The following is a 19,937-nucleotide window of genomic DNA, read 5'->3' on the forward strand; positions in this document are numbered from 1 at the left end:
AAGTGAGTCATGCCCATGACTGGGCAGAGGATGTCATTTTTATCAAGACTGACCCTGACCGCATTTTGGACAAGCTCTCCATCTCCCCAAACTTGTCCTCTAAATGCTCTACAAAAAACTGAGGCTTCATCGAGACAAAGCAGTCCCCATCAGATCTCATACATACAAGGTACTGGGGTGAATAAGGTTTGCTGCCATTCATAGCTTGGCATTCCTCCCATGGTGTGGCCAGGGAGGGGAATAATTTAGTGTAATACTTCCTTGCACTGTACTGAGACTTTGAACACTTAAAGACTGCTGGAATTTGATCTCCATCAAGTGATGACATGGTACGCTTCATCACGCGTGATCTGCCCTGATGCCACCCACTCCAACCAGGGGCTCTCCCCACGGGCGCCACCCAGCCGCAGCAAAGGCCACCTGGCAGGATGGCCATTGTCAGGAGTTTGGATGCCACATGTGGAGAGTTAATGGTGCAGGCATCAGCAGAGCGATCCCTGTGTAGTCAGGGGGCTACAACCAACAAGATAGCTGGTGGCCCCACCACAATGGACTGGCTACCATGCTGGATATGAGGTGAAAAGAATTCCACGATCATCATCGGCGCACAAAATGACGCTGCACAGTGGGTGGAGGAAAACCCATCCAGGAAGGAGTCCTTGTTCAAGAGATGGAGGATGAGTGGGACTGCAATGCCATGACGAGAAAGTGGGCTAAGGATCTCAAAGCACGATGGACATGACACACCATGTAAGGCGCCCTTCCCCAATTGGCTCGCTCTTTGGAAAAATTTTGAAAACTGGAGGTCAAACCTTACAGGGGACCATCACATAAAGGCCGAAAGGTGTGTGACTCCTTTTAGTCTCCTCTTATGGCAGGTAGGAATACCTCGGACCTATTCTAACCCCCGGGCCCACAGGGGGTCCGATGTCGTTCAGTAGGGAACTGTTTTGCATACTGATGAAAACTTCAACTGTCAATGATCTACATTTTATTTTATAAATGTCTATACATATTATTTCTAAAGGAAGCGGGAATGAAACTATCACTACCACACAAACAAACTCTCACACAAAGGTGAAGCATAAAGGCCAGAAACTTTTTTTAAATAAAATAAGCTCATTAATGTTTGAAAAATTTATCTATATCTACAACACTACTCTGTAATTCTCACGTAAGTGCCTGGCAAAAGATTCATTGAACCACCTTCAAGCTATTTCTCACCTTTCCACTTTAGGGGTGCATGGGAAAAACACACACACATCTTTCCATGTGAGCCCTTATTTCTCTTAGTTTATTACAACGATCATTTCTTGCTATGTAGATTGGAATCAACAAAATATTTTCAGTTCAGATGATAATGTTGGAGATTGAAACTTCATGAAAAGACCTCGCAGCAACAAGAAACGCCATTGTTTTAAAGGCTGCCACCTCAACTCTCTTATCATTCCCATGACAGTCTCTTTCTATTTTGCAATAATGCAAAAAGAGCTGCCCTTCTTTGAACTTTTTCAGTGTCCTCCCTCAATCCAATCTGGTAAGAAGCCCATGTTATACAGCAGTACTCTAGCAGAAGACAGAGAAGAGTGGTGTAGGCAGTCTCTTTAGTAAACCTGCTGCTCTCTTCAAAGTGTTCTGCTGATAAATTACAGTCTCTGGTCTGCCTTCTCCACAATATTATCTATGTGATTGTTCCAATTTAAGTCACTCATAAACCTAATTGCTAGGTATTGAGTTGAACTGACAGTCTTTAGATTTGAGCGATTTATAATGCAACCGAAATTTAATAATTCCTTTTAGTACTCATGTGGATGACCCCACACTTTTCATTATTTAGGGTCAATTGCCTCTTTTTGCAAAAATACAAATATTTTGTCTAAATAATTTTGCAATCGATTTTGATCTTACAATGACTTTACTAGATGGTAAATGACAGCACCATGTACAAACACTGTAAGGTGGCTGCAAAATATTATCTCCTGAATAGATTAGGAACAGCAGAGGATATACAACTTTTCCTTGGAGAACACCGGATATCACTTCTGTTTTACTCTACAACTTTCCAACAATAACTATGAACTGCGATATTCCCGACATGAAATCAAGAAATACAGTAAGGAATATTCCTTAGGTATACAATTTGATAAGATGTCACTTGTGAGGAAATGTTTCAAAACCCTTCTGGAAATTGATATGTCCGTATCAGTTCTCGTCTACTTATCATCGCTGCCTCAGAAAAATTCTACAAGGAGCTTTCAGCACGCATGCAGTCTCTAACTTTGGTAGTGTTCTAATAGTGGCATGTGAGGTAGGAATGCAAAGGCTGTGTCTCAGATATAGTGCAGAAGGGCCAATGCCACATGGAAGGCTCTGCGGTGTGTGAATGGTGGATTTTGCCACTCTGCTGCATTGGCACTGTATAGCCGCATCATACTCGAGATTAGACCTGTGTTTACTGACATATGTTTGTGAATTAAACAACTGTTGAGGCATGTCTGCCAGTTATATTTGAAGCTTTGTAAAAGCTTCTTGATTTAATGTGATTGTGAGACCACTACACTATAGCCCAAGCTGCTAAGTGATTTCTTAAATTATATTGCATGTGTTAATAGTATGTGTATTTCTTTCCGGTCATAGAACTTTATCATCTGTCATTTAAATCTGGTGGGTCTGAGTATGCCTAAGGTGTTGCCATTTTGTAATATGTGTTAGAGAGTATTGTTGGCCCTGACAGACAAAAACTGGTGCCTGGGTTACATACGGAAATGGGTTTTCCTGTTTAAATTCACTTACTGTGGTGCTCGACAGTGTAAATCATATGATTCTGATTGCTGTCAATATGCATAGTGGTCATTTATACCATATCATGAATAATTCAAACTGACTGTCTTTCTTGCTTGCCAGCTCGATGTTTATCTGACGAGAGTTTAAAATTGTGTGCACTTCTCTTTAATATGAATTGGATCCGAATGCAGACAGCTCCCTCTGTTCTGTCTTGAAGGCTTTAATGTTAAATCTTGTTGGTTCTCTATTCAAGTGCTGTTAACTGGCATGTAAGAATGTGACTCGAATATTTGATTCAGTTTGTTGCCTTGGCCTGTGTGTTGACAGCTGATATTTGTGTAAACTGCCTTCTTCAAATTCCAGCTCAGTAGAAATGACAGTTACAATGTGTGTGTCTTAATATATTTGCTGTTTAATCACATGCAGTAATATTTTCCTTTTTGAATTTTTTTTTAAACAAAAATTTCTAGTGTAGTTCTGAATATAAACAGTGCTAGTTATTTCTTGCTATTTAATAGTAATAACAATACTTTATAAATTTTATTTAACTGTTTGCATGAAGAATGTAATTTATTAACTACTCAGAATATTTACTTAAGTTCTGGTAAGATTGGCTGTGCCTGTCAGTGGGTGCCAAGTGGGAATAATTCTGTATACAGGGCTTGTGCCCATGTATTGTTTATGGTCTGCTTGCATAAAACAAATAATTATTTGAGTAACTGTGGTTTACCTTATTGCATCTTGTAGTGTATCATGTGTCAGCTTTTGACAAAATATTGTGGAAGTACCTATGTTGGAATTGTCCTCATTGTTATTTAATAGTTTATTAATTAAATTGTTTAATACACAATCATTGGCTTACCACTCAAGGGTCAAATACCCCAGTCCAACCATTTCAAAAGCTTTCCCATTCCCCATCCTCAAATACTGTACCAGAAATCTACAAATATGGAATCAATTTCAGATAACATGTTGATAGCACTTATTACTTTTATGAATGAAGTGCTAGTTGTGTTTCACGAGAATGCTATTTTCTGAATCTGTGCTGTGCTTTTCTCAAGGTAATTCATAATGTTGAAACACAGTATATGTTCCAAAATCCTACTGCAAACTGACATTAGAGGTATAGGTCTAATTCATCGGATTATTCCTACTTCCTTTCTTGAATACTGGTGTTACCTGTGCAACTTTCCCACCTTCAGGTATGGATCTTTTGTTGAGCAAGCAGTTGCATAAGATTGTTAAGCTATTGTGTCAGCATACTCTGAAAGGAATCTACTTAGTGTACAATATGGGCCAGAGAACATTCCTTTATTAAGTGATTTAAGCTACTTTGCTACATTGAGGATATCTACTTCTACATTACTCATGTTGGTATCAGTACTCGATTTGAATTCTAGAATATTTACTTTGTATCCTTTGGTGAAGGAATTTGAGACAACTGTGTTTAGTAACTATGCTTTGGTGGCAATGTCATCAATAACATTACCTTCACTATCACTCAGTGAAGGTATTGATTCTGTTTTGCTGCTGGTGTCCTTTGCATATGATCAGAATCTCTTTGTATTTTCTGCCAGATTTTTAGACAGTTTGGTTATGGAAACTATTAAAAGCATCTCACATTAAAGTTCCTGCTAAATTTTGGACTTCTTTGAAACTTCGGCAAACTTGGGGGTTTTGTGTTCTTTTAGATTTGAAATCCTATTTTCAATGCTTCTGTAACAGTGTTATGATCCGTTTGTGTACCAAGGGGATCAGTACCATTTCTTATTAATTTATTTGGTATACATCTCTCCATTATTGTCGATACTATCTCTTTGAATCTGGTCTACAATTTCATAGTTATTTTGGAAGGAATGGAGGTTGTCTCGGAAGGCATGAAGCAAAATTTTATCTGCTTTTTTAAATACATATATTTTGCATTTGTTTTTGCTCAGTTTGGATGTTACAGTATTCAGTCTCGCTACAACAATGTTGTGGTCAGAAATCCTTGAATCTATCATGAAGTTTCCTATTTGCTCAGGATTATTTGTTGCTAAGAGGTCAAATACATTTTTGCAACCATTTACACTTCACATGGCCTCCTGAACTAATTGTTCAAAATAATTTTCTGAGAAAACATTCAGTATGATTTTGGTTGACGTTTATGCCTACCACCAACTTTTAAACACGTACTTTCGCCAACATAATGAGGGTAGCACGCACCAAGTACAAGTGTATGAGTGGGTTACTCATTTAAAATGAGGCACGTCATCTTTTGAACTGTTCAGGAACGGTATCATCTGTGTCGGGAGGTCGATAAAAAAAGAACCCATTATTAATTTATTCCAGTTGTCAAGTATAGCCTCTACCCATACTAACCCACAGGCACTACCTACTTCAATTTCACTGGAAGACAGACTACCACTAACAGCAACAAACACACCACTATCAATTGTATTTAATATAATCCTTTCTGAGCACGGTTAGGTCCTTTGTAAAAATTTTGGCTGAACTTATCCTGGTTTTAGCCAGCTTTCAGTACCTATAACAATTGGTGCTTCAGTACTTTATATTAGTGCCTGGAGCTCTGGTTCTTTTCAAACACAGGTACAACAATTTACTTCTATAATACCTATGGTTCTTACATCAATCCTTGTCTCGTGTTTGACCTGCACCCTTTGTTCTTTCCCAGGACCCGATAATCTAAAAAACCACCCAATCCACACCACACGGCACATGTTACCCATGCAGTCACTCCCTGTGCAGAATGGCCACCTGGCCTACTAAGCAGGACTCAATACCCTACCTCCCAATGGCGCAAGTCGTGGAATATGCAGCCAATATGGTCGCAGAACTGCCCGAGTCTCTAATTCAGACCTTCCACTTGGCCCTGTAGCAAAGGTTCGCAATCGGTTCTGTCACAATGCTGCAGATGGTGATCTCTACCTTTATCTCACAAGGAAGACTGGCAGTCTTTACCAATTCAGCTAGCTGCCCAAAACCAGAGAGCACCTCTTCGTTAGTAGTGACATGAGCCACCACCCGCAGTTGTCTGCACCCCATGTTCTTCATGGGATTGGAAAGGACCTGTTCCACATCTTGGATGACTCCCCCAGTATGCACACATACTGGATTTCTTCCCCTCCTCACAGCCACGTCCCTAAGGTGCCCCTATTACATGTCCAACATTGGAGCTCCCAACTATCAATTATCCCACTCTGTGACTGCCCAGACCTTGCAGGCTGAGAGGCTTCCCCTAAAACAGGACAAGTGGCTGCATCTAGCTCAGGACCTATAACAGCCACAGACAGCACCTTGAACCTGTTTGTTAGATGAACTGGTGACGCCTTTCAATCAGCCCCCCGAAAAGTCTTTCGCTGCCTGCCATAACTTGTAATAACCTTCCAATCTACCACTGGTTAGGGGATCAGCCTCAATGCAGGCACTAACTGCGGCATGAACAGTAGTGGATCAATCTGGGGACATATGGAACATGCTGAATTTCTCTGAGGTCCCCAAATCTGGCCTCCCACAGTGATGCCCATTAGTAACAGACTCAAGCTGTGTGGCTGAAACCAGCACCGCACGGAGCTGTGAGCGAAGGATCACTAACTCAACCTGCATCCAAACACAGCAATCCACACTCCGTATCTGTACCGAAGACAGCAAAACTCTACACTACAAAATTATTAGAAGGCTGGACTGTGCCTAGTTAGCACTCAAACATACACACATTAAATAAAAATAGTTCTAATGCAGCCTGTGTAAGTAATCACTATGTGGCCATAGGAGTGCTGAGAAAACATAACTGGAACAGATGGAACACTATGTAACACGAAATGTTTGCACAAAACTGAAAAGCCATCAACTAACATATGGACAATGCAGGATGCGGTTATATGAATTAAAAGAATCCTGGACTGTTTCATCCAATTCCCTATATCCAACAGAAACCGTAAAATTCTGAAACTTGATGCAATTTCAGTTATTTCACTTTTATACTGCATTCATCATAAGAAGAAACCTGATGTAAACATTCTACTATGTATTCTTCAGTGTTTGCTTGAATCTTATTGGATTTCAATTCATATGGAGTGGAAGCCAAACTATGTCCAGTACAGCCAAGTACAATCATAAGGACAGGTTTTGTGCCGTGTTACACACACATAGATTGAATGATAATGGGGCACAACAGCTTTACTGGCGCGTTTAACTTTGAAAGCAATAGCCAGCCAGCTGGTCCAACAAACCTGCAATGATATGTGCCGTTGCAGATCAGACAAAGAGAGATGAGCGGAGACACAAAAAAGCTTCAAATGTCATTTAATTTTTAAAGAGAATGAAATAATACTTGGCAAAATGCCAGCACTACCGGACGCTTATTAGGTGAACAGACGGAAAGTATAAAATGCTCTCTTTCTCACCTAACATAGCATTCTAATTACAAACAAGAGCGATGAAAATTCCTAACTTAAACACAGGATACTTTTTCTTGGCGAGCTGTGTGTGATGCAACACATGCTGCAGGGATTTCACCATATTGTTGAACACTCATGCCATTGAAGGTATTAATTAAAATCAGTCTTCTGGTAATCTCTTAGCTCCTTCCTTATTCAAATCCGAGAAATTCACTTCAGTTCTGGAACTGTCTTCTGCTACATTGATAACGAGTTGATCAACAGAATCCACCCAGGCGCCACACTTTCTCCTTCTTTTATGACGTGCTGTTCTGTATCCCACCAGCAATCAACAGCGACATATGAAAAAGCTGTGTGCATTAGTTTTAGTACATCTGCCAGCTTAACAGTCTTGTTATTTCTTGTGTGAAATGCCTTAACTTCGATCCAGATCAGTTCTGTTGGGCTCATATTGTAACAACACAGTGGCAAATATAAAAATGCAGCATTTGTATGGTGTGCTCAATGCTGTAAAAATTATTGTTTTTCATGTTTCTGCAACACTTATTATTCTGGTTCATATGAGATTACATCTGTGACATAAAACAATGGATGTAGCCCAAATAAAGAGTACTTGGTTTTTCATTTTTGTTCCAAAAAATTAAATTGTTATCTGTTCTTAATTTAAGCAGCCTCTATTAACAATCTTTCATAAAATATCAATAATTAAGAATTTATATTTGAAATGAACAAAAAGTCTAATTATCAAACTGAATTATTAATATTAATTGGTCTTCTTCACTCCAGTCCTAAAGGTAAAATAAATTGTTTAATAATTGCTGCAGTGATCTTTAGTCCAAAGATTGGTTTGCTGCAGCTCTCCACACTATTCTGTAAATGCCGCCTTCTCTCTGTATAACAACTGCGCCCTACATCAACTTGAACATGTGTACTGGAGTCAAGCCTTAGAATCCCTCTAAAATGTTTATCCCCAACTCTTCCCCCCAGTGTTTGGAAAGCATGATCAGTTCAACCAATATTGTCACCACCACCACTACTACTACTACTACTACTACTACTACTACCACCACCACCACCACCACCACCACCACAAACAGAGAGTACACTTTAAGTTCAACCTAGTTTCATGAAGCCAATAGTGAATCTCAGTTTCATGTCAATGTATTTTTCATTGAACTAGTTTCTTCCACTTTAGGTGGAATATTCAAAAGTTGAAACAATCACGTTTCAGCTGATTTAAACCCTATGGGATACCCATGAGGTGTCATTACAAAAGGTTTACAGTGAACATGTGGACAGGCATAACAATTACAGGGTTTCTGATGTTTGTCCATCCCAACAAGAGTGGTATGCACTGTACATTAGAGAGAGAATTTCCCACGTTACTTTATCAAAACTACTTCGTATGTTTTCCCACTGCACATACACTGATGAGCCAAAACATTATGACTGCTGCCAACCATGGGACTGAATTCTACCTGGTGGCATCACAGGCACATGATATGTTAAAGAAAGCACATAAACAGAGCAGAGAGAAATGGAGGAACCACTGTAGCAATGATATGGGCCGCAAATGTGGAGTACCAATGATGTACATGACTTTGAAAATGGACTGATAGTTACGGCCCAGCACCTGGGAATGATTATCTCAGGAATGGCGAAGTTGTTCAGCTGTTCGTCTTTTATTGTTGTGAGCATCTGTGGAAACTGGTTGAGGGATGGTGAAAAAATTAATAGGCGACAAGGTGTTGGAACTTCACTGCCTCATCATAGTACGTGGATGTAGAAGGCTTGCACGCTCCATAAAGCAGGTAGAAAATGCAACAAAAATACAATGTTTTCCAGCACACCATTCAGCACACATTGTTGAACATGGGGCTCTACAGAAGACAACCCCTATATGTTCCCATGTTGATCCAAGGACATCCTCAATTACAACTGTGACACTGATGAAACTGGGCCTTTTACCAATCAAAATGGGTCACCTGTTCAGATGAATTACATTTTTTGTTATACTAGGTTGATGGTCACATCCAGATATGGTGTCATCCAGACAAATGGGTGCTTGGAACAAGCACCACACCATGAATACCTGCCATCTGGGGTAGTACAATGCTGTGGGGGACATTTAGATGGGCACCCATGCTACCAGTGGTAGTAATTGAATGGACCACGACAGCTGCAGAATACATTAACATTATTTCACACCACCTACATTCCATTATGCTGGACTTCTTCCACGACAGTGATGGCATCTTCCAGCAAGATAACTGTCCAAGTCACTAGGCTAGTATCATTCTATAGTGGTTTGATGAGTATGATAGTCAACTCACATTAACTTCTTAGACACCATATTCACCTGATCCAAACCCAGTGGAATGCACTGGAGACAATACTGGGTGCCAGCTCTGTGCCAACAAACTACTAGCCCATAATTTACAGGAAATGCGTGACTTGTGCATAGACGTCTTGTGCCACATACCTCAAGGAACCTACCGAGAACTTACTGAACTCATGCCATGCCGAACTGCTGTAGTATTGTGTTCCACAGGTAGACCAACATGCTATTACCCAGGTGGTCATAATGTTTCAGCTCATTAGTGTACGATTAACATTTTGATGCTCCACTCAAAATGCAGACAGTGTTCATGATTATTTTGGGTACTGCCCTGATGGGCAGGCTGTTGCTTGGCTGCTGCACTTACCTGATGCAGCTCTAACAGACTTTTTTCTTATAGTGCCATGAAAACACCATGCCTCCAAAAAATTTTTTACGGAGTAAACAAGAGCTTCTAGCAAGATTGCAGTTGATGTTATTTTGCCCAAATGATACTCGGGTAGTTAGGACACCTGCTGCAAACTTTATTGTGATCAGTTGCTACAAATTTAATTTCGAGGAAGTAAGAATAGTGTTTAATGCCTAGGCAACAGCATGGTGTTTAGATACAGAGTTCTCTCTCCGATGGGGAGGGAAGGAATAAACCAACTATGCCTCAGCATTTTCTGAAGTGATTTCTCTATACCACAGAGAACCAATTTACACACAGACCAAGGACTTCAAATACACTACTCCTGAATATGAGTTCAATACCTTAATCTTTGAGTTACTTTGCTCAGTAATTTTAAGTGCTCTACTACTGTTTGTCAGCAACATGCAACCTTGCCTTGCTGGCTATTAACAATTACTTTAGTTGTTAATTTTTGCCTCTAATGTATCTAGGGTGAAGTTCTTATCTCATTTATTTTTATACTTCATCTCCAAAAATATATTTAAAGGCTGTATACGTGGACAAGGAAGAAAAATTCCTGGATTTTTCCCCGAATTCCCAGTTAAAAATACACTTTCCCCTGGGTGAAAAAATGCTTTTTCCGTGTTAAGTGACAGTATATTTTCCCTTATCAATCCTTGGAATGGTTAAGGTTTTATACACGGGCACAGAATTTCCCGGCACTTTAGCAAACGAAACTCAGAGAAAAAGACACGTTTTGGAAATATCTTTCATGTGCATCGACATGTACGTTGCATATTTTTGTATAACGAAAGTATACATTGAAATTCTACCAAATACCGCATGTTACTTTCCGAATCATTGAAATCGAGATTGCAATGTGTTTCTGTAAGCCAGTCACAGCTCATGTAACGTGATCTCAGCAGCCAATGACAGCGGATACTCAGAGCATAGGGCATGTGATGTAGTCAACCAACAGCATCACTGTTACGTAGCATGAACACAAACCGGGAAAGTTAATAGTTTAAATTAATATACATAGTGCTGCTACAAGAAAAGAAAAGCTTTCATATATAATATTGGTCTCTAAGGTTAATAGGCTGCAAGAGAAGCTAAGATTTCACATATAATGTTGATTTTTTTGTGCATGTTACACTTTAAGCTATATCACACAAATGTGCCAGCAAAATTTTTTAATGATGACATAAATGTCTGATCTTCAGGCAGGGTGTATACGTGGACAAGGAAAAAAAAATCCTGGATTTCTCCCAGATTTCCCAGTTAAAAATACACTTTCTCCCAGGTGGTAACATAGTTTTTCCCTGTTAACTGACAGTACATTTTCTCTCGGAACCGAGTTTTTCCCTGTTAACTGACAGTACATTTTCTCTCGGAACCGTATAACTTATCAATCCTTTGAATGGTTATGGTTTTATACATGGGCATAGAATTTCCCAGCGCTTTAGAAAACGAAACATCTTTTGGAAAGATCTTTGATAGGCAGCAACATGTACGCTGCATATTTTCGTATTACGAAAGTATAAATTCAAATTCCACCAAACACCACATGTTACTTTCTAAAGCATTGAAATCGAGATTGCGAAGCATATTTGTAAGCCAGTCATAGCTCATGTCACGTGATGTCGCCAGCCGATGGCAGCGGATACTCAGAGCTTCGGACACGTGGTGTAGTCAGCCAATAGCAACATCACTGTTAAGTAGTGCGAACACACAAACAGGAAATGTTAAAGGCTTTATATATATATATATATATATATATATATATATATATATATACACACACACACACACACACACACACACACACACACACACACACACACACACACTCTTTTATACACGCATTAACGTATTACATTTTAAGATATATCACACAAATGTGCTAGTAAATTTTTTAATAACGACATAAAAGAGTGATCTTCTGGGCTATAAATTCTTCTAAGTGGCTCGTCATCAAAGAGCTGATTTTTAAATGAGTCCCAGATTCCCAGTGAAGTAGGCATCGACCTGATATTAAGCTTTTCAATGTCATTTCGGGATGTAAATTTCCTTGGGTACCAGTACTTTGTTATCTCATGTCTAGTTCTTTGTTATGGCATAATGCCATACGTGCTAGAAGATGAAAACGTACACTTGAAATGCACCAAACAGTTGAAACTAGCCAATAGTTTGAAATTAAACCCTTTGTTTCAAATATATTGACTGCCTCAGGGGAAAAGATTAATAAAAGAAAATTTCTTCAGCAAACCGATAAAAATAACTTCATTGTTCTGCATGGCAATTAATGCTTGACTGTCAGAAAGGTAGAAATAAAATAAAATCTGAAACAAATAACGTATTTTAGCCTTCCGTACTTATGTGAATGTATTTTAATTCACATGATAACTCCCGGCCAAAGAAATCAATTTTGTTTTCATTTGACGTGAGTGCAGTAGACAAAGAGGAAACAGCAAAATCACTAAATGTAAACACGGGTCACATGGAGACTACCCACTTCCCTATTGTAACTCAGACTGTTCTGTGCATCAGACCCGTATCTACGATATTTCCGAAACGCGGCAATAGTAGATAGTGGCGTCCCTCCATCATTTGAGATAGGACATCAAAAAAAAAAAAGAAAATCGAATTTTCAAAAATACGTTCATTTTGTAGCGCACATCTTTCTGAAGACTCTGATACATAAAACATACGTGCCAGAGGAATTGTAAGACACGTTATCTGATCTTTAGTGTGCCAAAGTGCAGTGCCACACCTCTTCACACAGCATTCTTCTATCGCACATCACTGTATTTTGGTCTGTGGAATTGAAACGTGTATAGTCTGTACTGGATGCCATCAAAGGACAGTGGAAATTAAAATGTCCCATGGTGCCTCTCCTCCTTCCAGTCGGCCGGTTTGACATCCTGCCCCTCTGTTTTTTTTTTTTTCTTTAACTCTTCAGAAAATTTGCACTCTTTATTCCCTATTAGCTAACAACTTGGTGCTTTGTGTGACATAAAATTAAGTATAGGATACATAAAACCAGTAAAGAGAAGAGACAAGCAAGACAGTACACATTTCTTCAATCCTTAGCTCCTACAATTTTTTTCTCTCTAATCTTGCTACAGCTTTACATGGTGTGCCTTCCTTTCTGCGATAGGATCTGTTACATCATCAAAGTTCATCAAATGTTTTGCTACATGAAAAATCGAAATGTCATTGTCTAATACTGAAAAAGCTGTAATAACAAATAGGCCCAAGACTGGTGTGGTTTCTCGACCTGATTACCTATATTTTGTCATTGTCTGCGAGATAAAACAAAATAAGCCTTTATAATACTGCAGCAATTGTAACACACGCCAAATAAACAAGACTGTTTTAGCAGAAATGGTCATTTCTATAACGCGGCAGACTATAATTCAAAAAGTACCAATATCAAATGCCTATTAGGCCTACTACAAGCAAAAAGCTTTACGTTAGGAAATAGTTTTACACTTCTTTTATACGCTCCAGTTTCTCAAGCATGAGATCAAAAAGTAGTAGTGTGAAATTTTTATAGAAATTTGGAATCGTCTTATTCTTCCATAATTTGTGTGATGTCCCAGTTTCTTCTCCTTCCTCATTCTAACAAACGATGTTGTCATCACTAATTCCGTATGAATTCCCGCCAATGTCAAAGCTTATTCGCTGGTTAACTTCACTAACTCTGCCAGAATCACCAGTTTCGTTATCCCGCGATTATTCTCCAGTTAGACATTGTTACGTGTTCCTACAAGGCGTTTTCCGCGATACTTCCAAAATAGGCCTCAAAGCAGCTGCTAGCCGCAGACTGTACAACTGGCCCTTGCAAGTATAGCGATCGAGCCAAAAATTTTCTGTCGAAATTTCATTTTCTTGGATACATCGAGAAGATAATACGTAATCTTTCTTACCTGTTATTCCTGTTAGTCGTTTATTCGCACTTTGGTAGTCTGAATCTATGGATTTCGCCGGTAATCGTAACAACGCTCATCATTCTCAAACCCTATCAACCACATAATCAGACAGTGGTTGGCTTGCTTTCATTCAGCTATACTCTCCTCAGCTCGTATAGCCCCTTTTGTCTGCAGGAAAGTTTATTTCTAGATGTGACGAGGATTCCACTGACAGAAACATCACATACACTATGCACGCATTCACAAATCAACATATGATTCATTCAGAAATCAACTTGGAATGTGTTCAACAATGTTCAAAAACTGACAGGGACACGTTTCAAAGTCATACGAATAATCGATAGACCAACATGCACTGGATGCTAGGCACTTTGTGAAACAAGGTTTATATGAATTTGCCCCCCCTCAGCCCCCCCCCCCCCCGGCTCTCCTAGATCCAGGGCTGCTGCGCAATCTGACAGCTTGGGTGCACCAGTAAAATTTTTCCTGGGAGCACCTAGCTGCTTTTTTTTTACTGCAACTACTTACTCAGACAACAGCCACGTTTCTGTAGCCAGAAGCAAAAGAAGATACTACTCAACTGCGCATGCGCATGATCCCACTCGTAATTGCTAAAACAAATCTAATGTTAATAGTTGTGACGTCATGCTCACTGGAGGCAGTTTGTTGTTATGAAGCATTGCATAGTCTTCCTAAAGCCTTTGTCACATTTCGCTGTTGGCAGAAGCTTGTATGAGCACTGTGTTTTGTTGCTGTATATGATGCATTACCTTTGCAATTTAAGTTTTATTTTAGTTTTTTCTCTCGTTCATGTCTTATGGCTGCAGTATTATTCTGCAGTAGCAGGATACAGTAATATCCTTTGTTAGAGTATTGGTTCTTACCAGTCGAAATTACAAAAATTTAACTGAGAACAAAACCAATGAAAAATTCCCAGGTTTTTCCTGGATGAAAAAATTCCCGGGTTTTTCCCGGATCTCCCAGGTCGTAGACACCCTGTCAGGGTTCGAAATTATTCTAAATGGCTCATCATCAAAGAGCTGATTTTTAAATGAGAGTCAAATGCTCTGTGATTTAATAAATTCATGGTACATTCTCGCACATAGTTAAACTTATGTAAAAGGATATTTACTTTGGAAGTAACGCTTTTCAAACCACAATTAGCAATATTTTCTGTGACCTGTTAAGAAAAAGGTTCGTTTCAGCAGTTGCCACAGAGCGCAGATAACAGGCGACACCGTGCTTGCGCAGCTACCATGACATAGAAAGCCCGTATGTACATACGTGTAAAACATTGAAAGGTCCTACATTATGTCATAAAAGAAACAAGACATCAGAGGATACTCCAAGAGTATCGGAATTTCATGAGCCACACTAAAATGTGCACACTGGAAGTGCATATTTAAGTGCACATTTGTATGTCCAGATTCCCAATGAAGTAGACCTCGACCTAATATTAAGCTTTTCGGTGTGGTTTTCGGGATGTAAATTTTCTTGGAGCACCAGTACTGTATTATATCATGTTTGGTTCTTTATTATGGCATAATGCCATACATGTTACAAGATGAAAATGTGCACTTGAAATGCAGCGAACAGTTGAAACTAGCCAGTACTGTAGAATTAAACATTTCGTGTCAAATACATTGACTGCCTCTGCGGAAAAGGTTAATAGAAGTCAAATTTCTTCAGCAATCAGACAAAAATAACTTCATTGTTCTGCAAGGTGATTAATGCTTGACAGTCAGAAAGGTGGAAATAAAATAAAATCTGAAACTAATGACATATTTCAGCCTTCCGTAATTATGTGAATGTATTTTAATTCACTTGATAGCTCCTGGCCACAGATATCTGTTTTATTTTCATTTGATGTGAGAGTAAACAAAGGGGAAACAGCAAAATCACTAAATGTAAACATGGTTCACCTGGAGACTATCCACTATAACTCAGACTGCTCTGTGCATCAGCCTTGGACCTACAATATTTGCGAACCGGGTCAATACTAAAAGAAATTGAATTTTCAAAAATATGTTTATCTTGTAGCGCACATCTTTCTGAAAAGTCTGAAACATAAAACATGTGTGTTCGACGAAATGTAGGGCATGTTATTTGGTCTTAAGTGTGTCAAAGTGCAGTGCCACGCCTCTTCATAAAGCATTCTTCTGTCGCATGTCACAGTATTTCGCTCTGTGGAATTGAAACATGTATATTTTGGGAGAACAAGAACTCTTCAGAAAATTTGCACTCTTTATTGCCTATTAGCTAATAACTTGCTGTTTTGTCTGACATAAAATTAAATATAGGATACATAAAACCAATAAAGAAGAGAGACAAGCAAGAAAGTACACACTTCTTCAATCCTTAGCTTCTAGCATTTTTTTCTCTCTAATCTTGCTACAGGTTTACATGGCATGCTTTCCTTTCTGCAAAAGGATCCATTACCTCATCAAAGCTCGTCAAACGTTTCGCTACACGAAAAATCGAAATGTCGTTATCTAATACTGAAAAGCTGTTAACACAAATAATACCCAAGACTGGTGTGGTTTCTCGATGTGATTACGTCTATTTTGTCACTGTCTGCTAGATAAAACAAAATAGGCCTTTCTAATACTGGAGAAATTTTGTAAGACACCAAATAAACGAGACTGTTTTGGCACAAATGGCCATTTTTATAACACGACAGAATATAATTCACGTGGTGCCAACATCAAATGCCTATTAGGCCGACTACAAGAAAGTTTTATATAAATTTGGAATCGTCTTATTCTTCCATAATTTGTGTGATGTCCCTGTTTCTTCTCCTTCCTCGTTCTAACAAACAATCTTTTCATCACCAATTCTGCAGCTATTCCTGCCATTGTCAAAATTTGTTCTCCGATTAATTTCAATAACCCTGCCAGAATCACAGGTTTAGTTATTCCATGTTTGTACTACATGTTTTCCGCTTTGCTTCCAGAATAGAACTCAAGCGGCTTCTAGCCAGGGACTGCACAACAGGTCCTTACTAGTGTAGAGACCTGGCCAAAAATTTTCTGTCAAAATTTCATTTTCTTGGGTACACAGAGAAGATAATACGTAATCTTTCTCACCTGTTATTCCTGTCGGTCGTTTATTTCCATTCTGGTAGTTCGAATCTACGGATTTCGCTAGTAATTATAACAACACTGATCATTCGCAAAGCCAATCAACCACATAATCAGACAGCAATTGGCATTCATTCGTTCGGCTTTACTCCGCTCAGTTCGTATAGCCCCGTCCCCTTTTGTCTGTGGAAGTTTATTTCTAGACGCGACGAGGATTCTCCTGACAGACACATCACGTATGATATGAATGCCTTCAAAAATCAACTTATGATTCATTCAGAAATCAACTTAATATGTGTTCAAAAATGTTCAAAAAGCAACATGGAAGTGTTTCAAAATCATATGAATAATCAATAGACAAACGTGCATGGATGCTAGGCACTTTGTGAAACAAGTTTTTTCCCCCCTCAAGAATACGAGTTTGGCACCCCCTTTTCCCAGTAGCATCTAGCTGCTTGCTGTGACTGCTTGCACAGCCAATAGCCACATTCTTGTAGACAGAAGCGGAGAATCTACTGCTCAAACGCAACTCAACTGCGCATGCCCATGAGCCCGCTCGTAACTGCTAAAACGAATCTAATGTACACAGTTCTGACTTCATGCTCATTGGAGGCAATATGTTGTTATGAAGCATTGCATAGTCTTCCTAAAGCCTTTGACACGTTTTGCTGTTGGCAGATGCCTGCATGAGCACTGAATCATTGTTGCATATGGCGCATTTCCTTTGCAATTTAAGTTATTTTCATTTTCTTCTCTCATTTACATTTTATTGTTGAAGTTGAAGTAATATCCTTTGTTAGAGTATCGGTTCTTACCAGTCAAAATTACAAAAATTTAACTGAAAACTAAAACAATGAAAAATTCTCAGATTTCTAAAAAATTCCCTGGTTTTCTGCTGGATGAAAAAATTCCCAGGTTTTTCCGGGATCTCCCAGTTGTCCCGGGTCATCTACACACTGATTTAACTTACTGTATATGTTCAAATATATGTTGTTCACATTTTCCGAAATTTACAAAAAAGATTAACAAATAACTAGAGTGCTGCTGCTATTGTGCTATGACTATTTTTTCTATAAATTGTCATACAAAGGCGAAAAGCTGCTTATATTTTTAATTTAATCAATATTTATTAATTAACATGAGGTTTGAATTCTGAAAACTCAAGAGAGCATTCCAAGATAAGAATAACACCTGTATAACGCTACTGTTGTTGCAGTCCAATATAAAGCTTAATTTCCGCCATACCATGTCGGTAAACTTTGATGCTATTTCCAAACAGAATCTGTTAACAGTAATTAAATGCCCTATGCTAGTCACTTATAAATAAACAAACATAACCTAGTTCATGCCACACGGCCTTTCATGCTCAGTTGCTGTAACCAAGTATATTAACATGGAAGGAAAAAGCAGCATTTACAGTGGGGGAATGAATGGTGAAAAAATACACCTGAATATATTTGCTAATTCACGCACTGTTACTACTGTACTATGAAAATTTTTATAAAACAGTCATACAAACTTTTAACACACACACACACACACACACACACACACACACACACACACACAGAGAGAGAGAGAGAGAGAGAGAGAGAGAGAGAGAGAGAGAGACAGACAGACAGACAGACAGACAGAGAGAGAGTGTTCTACTTACATCCCAAGGATCAGGAATCACAGTACGATCACTATATTTGGTTTCTTGACTAGATTCATCACTTGCAACAGGTGGTTTTTCTTCCAGTCCACATGTTGTGCTGCCAACATAAAAGAGTATAACAGCTAAAAACCAACAGCTAATAAACAAGAAAAAGAAATACTTTGCTTGAATTATTTCAGTTGAAATGAATTAATTGCAGTGAAATACAGTGAATGGATTAACAGGATTGTCAAGATGCATTCAATGTAATATGCAACAAGGTGCCAAAATCAAGGGAGAAAAAAGGCAAGTACTGAACGGAAAGACAGATGACAAAATTTAACTGTAGTATATGACAAATAATAAAGGCCAGATGGATCATTCACACTAAAAATTAATCATTTTCGTGATACCATGTTTCATAGATAAGAATTTCTATTCCCTTTCTGAACCTCCTCTAATCATATCATCAATGAGCCACTGAAAAGTAGATTTACTTCATGCTGTCTTCAGTTTCTGAAACTTGAACAATCTAAAAACCCTACATCATATAAAAAGACAATTACCCCTGAACAAGCAAACTGTGGGACTCAAATCAAAAAATTCAGTGAAATGTTTTTTCATCTGTGCCAAAATCAGTCTGTCTATGAATATATTTATCTGTTATGTATATACTGGAGATTTTTGGGCAAAAGTTTTTTCTATTATTTCCACATCACTGTAAATGTTGATACTCTTGAAGAGTAGAAGAAAACCAATAATTCACAAATAAAACCACACCTTTATGAACAATTAAACACATTGGAATGCTGAAGTTCATTTACTGTGAAAACATTTTAGAACTGGGAGTCAAGTTTACATGTGTAAGTGATCGATGATCCCTTACTGGACGTAACTGTTTGTTTATTCACACACGTAACAAATACGTACAGGTATTGAGTGTCGAGGTCAAATCATCAAGAACAACATGTCAGATGATTAGTTTTTGGCTTTTGCGTTTTTGAAAGGCAACAGTTGAGTGTGTGACACTCGCTGTGGGCATATCATCAACAATAACTGAAGCTACAATGATTATCAGGAAACTGTTGTTGTTATTATTATTATGTGTGGTTATATAGGAGAGTTTCACAGATATTAAGCGAGTGAATAAAACAGCAGTGTTGGAGTCTCCAACCTCTGTCAGCCGGGATTGCAGCACTGACAGTGGAGAGAGAGAGAGAGAGAGAGAGAGAGAGAGAGAGAGAGAGAGAGAGAGAGAGAGAGAGTGTGTGTGTGTGTGTGTGTGTGTGTGTGTGTGTGGCATGTGACAGTATTTCATTCTGGTGAGTACCAAGATTAACCATGATCATTTTGCAAGACAAATGGGTGACTGT

General features: G+C 38.7%; 1 protein-coding gene across 1 annotated transcript in view; it reads right to left on the minus strand.

Moving 5' to 3' along the window:
- LOC124721111 overlaps positions 1-19,937 on the minus strand; it is a 335,377-nt gene that overhangs the window by 269,377 nt on the left and 46,063 nt on the right. The window contains exon 4 of the mRNA XM_047245929.1: positions 18,583-18,682. Within this exon, the coding sequence (XP_047101885.1) occupies positions 18,583-18,682 (100 nt within the window). The remainder of the gene's footprint in view (positions 1-18,582; positions 18,683-19,937) is intronic.

The sequence above is a fragment of the Schistocerca piceifrons genome, chromosome X (genome assembly GCF_021461385.2).
Source record: "Schistocerca piceifrons isolate TAMUIC-IGC-003096 chromosome X, iqSchPice1.1, whole genome shotgun sequence".
In the NCBI taxonomy this organism is placed as follows: Eukaryota; Metazoa; Arthropoda; class Insecta; order Orthoptera; family Acrididae; genus Schistocerca; species Schistocerca piceifrons.